At 37.1% G+C, this 8,321-nt stretch overlaps 1 protein-coding gene across 2 annotated transcripts; it reads right to left on the minus strand.

The window, feature by feature from the left end:
• Positions 1–134: 134 nt before the first annotated feature.
• Positions 135–7,821, minus strand: ccr10 (chemokine (C-C motif) receptor 10). Of its 2 annotated transcripts, XM_053618848.1 has the most exons (4): positions 7,138–7,821; positions 6,270–6,344; positions 2,113–2,192; positions 135–1,697 (listed from the first exon to the last, which is right to left on the minus strand). In XM_053618848.1, exons 3-4 carry the CDS (start codon positions 2,186–2,188, stop codon positions 493–495), a joined length of 1,281 nt encoding a protein of 426 aa, XP_053474823.1. In that variant the 5' UTR covers positions 2,189–2,192; positions 6,270–6,344; positions 7,138–7,821; the 3' UTR covers positions 135–492. The 2 variants fall into 2 exon arrangements, with proteins under 2 accessions (XP_053474823.1, XP_053474756.1); XM_053618781.1 differs by lacking the exon at positions 6,270–6,344.
• Between the last annotated feature and the right edge of the window lie 500 nt (positions 7,822–8,321).

An 8,321-nucleotide genomic window follows, 5' to 3' on the forward strand; every position in this document is an offset into this window, starting at 1 on the left:
TATTAATGTGCTTATCGTTCCTATAGTAAAAAACTTACTCATGGACTTGTATGATTGATGATTTTAGCCATATATATATATATATATATATATATATATATATATATATATATATATATATGTTTTGTGCAAGGTGACATTTATGGAAGGAGTCTCCAGTGTCAGCCCATAACATAACAGTTTTCTGCCATGGGAGAGTCTTGGCGACAGAGAGCTCTAACATGACAGTGACAAGCTGATGAAAGAATGAAGGCTTACAGCGGTTATAACACAAGTTAAACTTTATAAGAATTAAATTGTCTTGCGAACATTGACACATTGCTGTGGTATAAAACACTTGGAGATGTGCTGTTATAGGAAAATAATCAACTTCATGGTAGAAACAGTAACACCATGTCATTGATTGATTATTTCCCTAAAAGAGCATACCCCAATGAGTTTTATTATTTACATAGCCTATACAAAAAGTTACATATAGTCAAAAAGAAGAGTTCACTGGCAGGTATAGGTTGAAAAAACAATGTCCCCAGGTTTCTGTGAGTTTGGGAAAGTAGAAGGGAAAAATATGTTGGGTGGATATGACTCTTTGGCCCCAGTCAGTGGCATACCTTCAGGATTTTCGATCTTGGCATTGTCAGGTATGATTTTAGGTGAATAAACATCAGAGAAGGGCATTATCGTACTAGTAGGAGGAGGAGACGAGGCACTCATTGAGCTTCCATAGTTCAGGTTTGGTGTTATATGTGACAGACAAGAACAGATGCAACCACAATCATGGAGCAACCTCATCACATCACCCCGGAATCTTACTCCCACAAGAGCATAGAGCAGTGGGTTGAGGCAGCAACGGACATAAGCAAGACTGCGGGTGACATCCTCGGCCAGGTGAATGTCAGACCACATTTTACATGAATAATTGGATGTGAACAATCGGAAAGACAGCACCATGGCGTATGGCAGCTGAAACAACAGGAAGACCACTATCAGTGCTACTATGAGTCGCAGTGTCTTCTGTCTGCGAAAGCATTTTCCCCGGCCCTGCATCAATACGTGGCCAATGGTGCTGTAACACACCAGCATGGCAATACATGGCACGCAGAAACCTGTAATCTTTGCCACACGTGCACACATCTTCACCCTCCCCTTGTCACCCTCGTACCCTATGTACTCACACCTCAACGAACTTTTATTCACAGAAGTGAACAAGAGCTCTGGCAGGCTGAGGACGATAGAGGTCACTGCCACGGCAATCGCAGACAATATACTGTAGCATAGCATACTTTGACGTAGCGCCTGAGCGGTCCTGGCTCGTACTACAAGCAGGTAGCGGTCTATGCTGATGCACGCTAGCAACAACAAGCCACCGTAAGTGTTAATGGCACAGAGGCCATAGTTTAGCTTGCACATCACGTTTCCAAATGCCCAGAAGTCATTGAAGGTTTCATTGACTTCCAGTGGCAAAGTCAGGAGCAGCAGCAGGTCAGAAATGGCAAGATAGAAGAGGAAGACGTCGGTCATGCACCTCAGACGGAGGCGACGATACTTGGCGAATGTGGCAATCACCAAACTATTCCCAATTAAACCAAGGACGAAGGCGATGAGGAAGACCGTGCTCTGGACAACCATGATGGTCAACTCTTGCCTTTTATCTGGCTCACACATCTCAACGCCAAAATCCGAACAGTTCGAATAGTTGCCTGTATTGTAGTGATAAAGAGAGAGTTTGATTACCAAAATAATAATCTCTCATTTGAGATAATCAAATTATTTCTAAAATCCTATCTCTTTAACTCTTCTGATGTAGAAAAAGAGTGATGTAGAAATGCACTGATCAATATAGGCATTTCAAAACAAAGCAAAAAACAAAGCCAAGTACTACTACAGAATACTAAATGAAGACTGACTAAATGGAATCAGCGACCAAGTCCTAATTTCTTTACAGTTCAGCACTATACACAAAACAAAAACAGATAATTCATAAAACTATCAAAATGCAACATCATGGTAAACACATAGTATGTATATAAACATATGCTGATTGAGAGTAAACTGCTGCCCCCTGCTGGTCACAAAAGATAATAGCAGATATTATTTTGTCAAGCTTGTAGTCACCTGTGCAGTTGTCATAATCATAGTCTGTGGTGGGATAGTCCGGGATGGAGGTACAACAGGTTCTGTTGTCATCCATTGCTCTAAAACAGAGAGAGAGAATTGTATCATTTGTTAATTAATTAATCAGCATCATAATTATCAGTAGCATCAATAACACATAATGCACTGAAAACCACACCAATTTGGCAGGTCACCTTATGGTGCTCATTCAAACTTGCATATTATTTATTTGACAATGATCTACTCATGATTATTAGATGTCTACTCAGCCTGTCATGTCTACAAGGGCGGAGATAATGAAAGAGCAGCTCCCACAAGATTCAAGAAGCAAGGGATTGAATTCAGCAGGAAGCAAAGTAACAACTGCTGCATAAATAAAACCAACATACAGAGTACTATCTGATAAGAGTTGCGAGTTTAGGCAAGCACAGCACATCCTGGTAAAAGAAGGTGGTGGCGTTGCAATTCTGAAGAGCAGGAAGCCAAAATTGAATTTCTACAAGGTACGTGTTGTCCTGGCAAACATTTTTCCTCAATGCAAGCAACAGTCAGAAGGTGGAAAATTATGAATACCCTTGTGGAATTGTGCATATTGCATAGTTGAGGTGACTCAGGAGAACAACAGCATCAAAGGAGGCCAACCAAACTTATTGACACAAGAGCATAGTGGTCAGCCTTGGCTTGAGGAAAAGATGTCCTGGAAGGAGTTTCTAGAGAGATGGTCAGAACTTCCAAAGCATAGACCATGGATGTTTAGTAAGATCTAGCAGCTAGGGTGTTTAAAAATCTTCTGGCTATACTTGCAAGCAAAGGTCTGTGGTTAAGGCATTAAGTTACTGAACAGAAAGTTGTCAGTCCTGAACCAAGGCCATAACCACATCCTGAACATTTGGGGGGACCAAACCATTTGGTGGGGGAGGGGTCACACACGTAATGGTCCTTTATAGGTCTCCATGTAATAAAAGCCCAAAAATTATATATACAATGCAAGACAGTAAGGTCAGTGTGTATTACAATACAAAAACAAGTTACATTAGAAGGTTTGTTATATTTCAGGTTTACTCACTCTCTACCCCCGGGCAGGCCTTTCATCTTATTATCTATATCTGATTATTGGGTGGGATGTGTCCCCTTCAGTGTCTGTGGTGGTTACGGCCCTGCTCTGAGCAAAATATATCCGGTTCAGCAGTGAGCAGGGTGGTACCTGAGGTCAGTAGCTTTGGTGACAAGGGTAGACAGGAATTTGAGTAGTCCACTGGTGCCAGATGGAACACGGTAGTCGGGACAGCTAGAAAGATTCAGCAATACCAAATCCAAGTATCCAAGGGATGTGATACCACTGTCTTGTAAAACAATACTAAGATCTGTAGAAGCGAGTGTGGTGACCTATATGGGTGCCATGAGTTTAGGAACCTGAAGCTTGGGAAGTCAGTGGCTGTTCATAAATGGTAGCAAATTCAGCAAGCCAGACAAGCAGAAGATGATTAGCGATGGTAGGAGAAAAATGGTTTGCCATATGTACCTTGTACAAAGGCAAGCTCAGTGTAGTTTGAGGGAAAACGCCATCCCTATGAACTAAGGGATGAGTACTGTAGCTTAGAAAGTGGTGTAGGTCCTGGTGTGGTCTCCCCCCCATAACCCCCCACCTGTAGTTATGAGTCATGTTTGTCAAGAATCCTCACAGTTTTATGAATCAGTTACAGACAGACTGTCTTAAGTGGACAGGGATTTTACCCTAAGGTAGTTTGTGAACAAAATCAAGAGCTGAGGTTTTGCTATTGGTGTTGAGAAGCATGCAAGAAATTAGATAAAAGAAAAAAAGGAAGTCAGTTAGGAAAGAACTTTCTAGATTTCCTTTTATTTTAAAAAAATGTAACAAATTTCAGTGCTTTTTTTATTTTATTTAAAATGATGACAAATTGTACAACTTTTGGGGATTTGTAGAATTATGGACATTTCAATTTATCCTATAACAACACCCTTTTCTAGCACAAATGTTAATGTATAGATTTTTTCTTTTTCTTTTTTCATTTTATAAGACAGACGTTTGGAGCTGGATGATAGTGAGGCATATCAAATGTGCATATCAATAAATATATAATATACGCCATATGTCCAAAAGTTTGTGGACACCCCACCATCACACCCTTATGTTTTTTTTTAACATCCCATTCCAGAATTTGTCCCCCTTTGCTGTTAAAATAACTTCTTCTGGGAAGGCTTTCCACTGGTTTTTGGAGCGTGGCTGTGGGGATTTGCCCATTGAGCCACGAGAGAATTAGTGAGGTCGAGCGAAGGGGGGTTCTTTCACATCGATCTTGGCAAACCATGTCTTCATGGTGCTCACTTTGTGCACAGGGGCATCGTCAAGTTGGAACAGGTTTCGGCCTCTTAGTTCCAGTAAATGGAAACTGTAATGCTACAGCGTACAATGACATCTTATACGTTTGTGTGCTTCTTCTTCTTGTGGAAGGCCTACATACAGTATAGGTATATACAGGCGTCCACAAACAGTTTGTCCAAACAGAATAAGCCCATACTTTTATATATATATATATATATATATATATATATATATATATATATATATATATATATATATATATATATTCTTTTCTTTTCTTCATGATGATGATGGAACCAAACTTTATTGACTGTACAACTGGCTAAAGATTCCGCTTGTCCAAGAGTATGCATTTTGGATGCTTGTACCTTCCCAGGTAAAAGATCCATCCAAAAGGCACAAAAAGATGTACCCATGATGGTACCACCGACAATGACATGGAAAAGCACTTTATGTTTATGTTTGCAGGACAAGAATGGGTTGCATTGGGCCGTTTTTGATCAGGATTTAAAATACCATTTAAAAAAGAAGAAGAATTAAAAACAGAAATGTCCCTCAACCTATGCTTTTTCAGATGAATGCACAGGTGTGTGCGCACGCGCCCCTTCAAAAACAGCTGCATGTCACTGTTTTGTCTGCTTTTTACCCCAGTTTAGTCAAATAATTTAAGAGGAAGACATAATATCGCCATGGTAACCGTCAAAACAAACAGTCACCCTACTTTTCAGGTGTTTCTAGCGGTTTTCACTTGCACGAAATCCTAGCTGAGCTGAGCGCGTGGGCTCGGATATTGGACTCATAAGGACACGCATCGCGTGCAGCCGCTGATGTGAGAACTCCTCTCGAGATGATTAACTCTCGTGTTTTCAGTCATATTGCGTGCCAGAGCCTCCTTAAGAGACGTCTGAAAACTAAAAAACTGTCTCATTTGATCGGAAATAAACAGCAGCGATGCTCTGATAACGAAAAATATTTACTGAAAAGGATTTATTATATAGGCTGTAGGAGCTTTGTAACTGAGCGCGCGCCCAATCCGGGTGGAAAGCCAGCACACTTGACAAGTAAAGGCTCTTAATTTGATGAATATGAAGATATCTGGCGTGACAAAGGGATTAAACATGATCTGTAAATTTACCGAAATATTAAGTTTATAACCTACATCAGTTTGGTAAGTTATAATGACTAACTATTATAGTTATTTTATATTCTTATGTATTTTATATTCTTATGTATGTGTGTGTGTATGTATGTGTGTGTGTATGTATATATATATATATATATATATATATATATATATATATATATATATATATATATATACGAATATATATATATATATATATATATATATATATATATATATATATAATACAATGTAGCTTAAATCTCACTAATAATAGGACATATTATTAAGTCATATAAAAAATGACTATTAATACACTTAATACAATTCGAAAATATACTGCAAACATTTTTGAGTGGTTTATTCTTGTGGATAACAGATAACGTTTTATTTGTTTATTTATTTATTTATTTTTCTGTAGTATGACTTCATAATCTAATCTAGGCCTACTTAATGTCTAAATATATTCCATTCCAAATGTGTTCCGAAATATAAAATGAAGTTTGGGGGGTTGTAAAACAATAAGATAAAATGAATTCTTAAAGATCTCCATTATAACTGTGTGCACATTTGAAATGAGGCATTAAATGCTCCAAATGTGATTATAAACCATGCATTCATATAGAAATAAACATATACAATCAAATAAATGACTTATTTTGTGCTTTAAAGGCTTTTGGCTGTATTCACCTCCGTATTTTACAGCCTGGTCTGTGGTCCTTGTTCCATCAGCAGTTCTATTCAATCAGCTGAGAATGTCCAAATCTACAATATTAACATTATAATGGTGTATGATATTATTTTGCATGGCTAGGCCTGCTTAGTGTCATTTTAATAGTCTGTTGATTCAAATGCACACATGTATTACAAGCATAATATACAATGATATTCTTGAACCAATAATAATAATAAAAAAATATGTCATGAGCATATTGCCGTGGTTTTAGTAAAATAAAACACTTCTAGGAAAACAATCAATTGAATTAAATTCTTAAATTATTATTATTTTTTAAATCCAATGACACAAACCTTTTAAAAAAGTGAAGTTGAGGCAAGACGAATTTAAAATGCTTGTGCATTTATCTTTTTTCGTATTCAAATGCAGGATGGGTTTTTATTTGTTTATTTAAACAACAAAAATGGTATTAACATTTAAAAGGAAATGCATTAAAATGAGCTAATTCAGGAAAAACGACATCCTGGTATTTAAAAAAAAAAAGAAAAAGAAAAAGAACGTGACGTGTGAACTTGATTTACTTAATTTTTCATTCTAATATCTAATATCTCAATAAAGCACTGCAGTGAAGAGTAGACAAAGATAAAGATATAGTTCATAATTTAACATGGACGTAACATGGAAAATATCCCTCATGACTACTGACTATGTAAATATGTAATGCTCTCCATTTTCCAAGAACAAATGCGTGCACAAGGATAGAACCGAAATTGTTGAAAACATTTCAAAACATATCACGTTATCTAAAGCTGTATAAAGAGGCAACAATTATATTAAATTCTATACTACATTGTTTTTGCTATGCAGACTGGTTTGTCTTACCTGTCCTGGTGCACAGGGATCAACAGTGCTGTAGTATTATGAGAAAGTGTATGTGTGGGTTTGTGTGATGGTTTTGGCACACTGGTTCTAACCCCATGTGCTTATATTAGACAGCTGATTTTCACATAAGCTCTCTGGTCGTGGATTTGTGAGAAAAAAAAGAGTGCACAACACTGTGGCATCAAACACACCCCGAGTGCACAGAAACACACAGCGTCAAACAGCTTTCTCAAGTTGTTTTTCAGTTTTGAGGTGGCACCAATGAGAGGTTAGATAGGTCGCAAGGTCATGATCTGTGTAAATACAGTATAAAGGCTGACTTGAATGCAGTGTCTCAAATAATAGAGACAAAAATATTAATAAGAAGAAGAAGAAGAAGAGAGGAAGAATCTCAAGCTATGATGCTTAAGTTGTGAAAATAATCTGTGGTTGATGAATGAAAGGGTAATACAGTATGTGTCAAATATGACGGCATTTGCAATCTGAAAAGACATTCGCAGATTAAAACGAACAGGCAACAAGTTGAAAGAATCGGAAATGACTCAACTAGAATGTTCTAAAATGGTCTATTAAATGTGACTGGTCAGAAGGTGTTGATAATACATGTATTAATGTGCTCATTCTAGCATGTTATCATTTCTATAGTAATGTATAGTACAGTATAGTAATCCACATAAACGTTGTTTTTTGATATGGTTGTTGATTTGGTGAGATTTTTCTGGAAGGAGTCTCCAGTGTCAGCAGTCAGAGTTAAAAATGTTAAAACTTTATGTTTTGTTTCAAGATGGAGAGAGGGGGGAAAAGACTTGATTTATATATATATATATATATATATATATATATATATATATATATATATATATATATATATATAGTGCAAGTGTTAAGAGGAATTAACCTGTCTCGCAAAGTTTCTACAACATAAAAAAAAACTATGATGTTTTGTTTTTGTCAAATTGCTGTGGTATAAGATGGACAAACCTCTTCATGATGTGCAATTACAGCAAAAAAATAATCAAGGACAAAGTATTAGTATTTACACCAGTCATGATGTTTAGTGTGTTTAGTGTGTTTATTATGGTTTTCATTGTTCTTGCACTCGTTCATTTCTGGTTATAACTTACACCGTCATTGTCTGGATCTTCGCTTGGCCTGCGTGCTCACAATCACTTCGAACGTCAAAT

The sequence above is a fragment of the Ictalurus furcatus genome, chromosome 1 (genome assembly GCF_023375685.1).
Source record: "Ictalurus furcatus strain D&B chromosome 1, Billie_1.0, whole genome shotgun sequence".
NCBI classification, from domain to species: Eukaryota; Metazoa; Chordata; class Actinopteri; order Siluriformes; family Ictaluridae; genus Ictalurus; species Ictalurus furcatus.

Excerpts from the sequence above, each read along its gene's own strand:
- ccr10 (XM_053618781.1), bottom strand. The coding sequence starts at position 2,188 with ATGGATGACAACAGAACCTGTTGTACCTCCATCCCGGACTATCCCACC. Across the intron at positions 1,698-2,112 it reads TGATTATGACAACTGCACAG|GCAACTATTCGAACTGTTCG; the intron begins GTGACTACAAGC and ends ACTACAATACAG.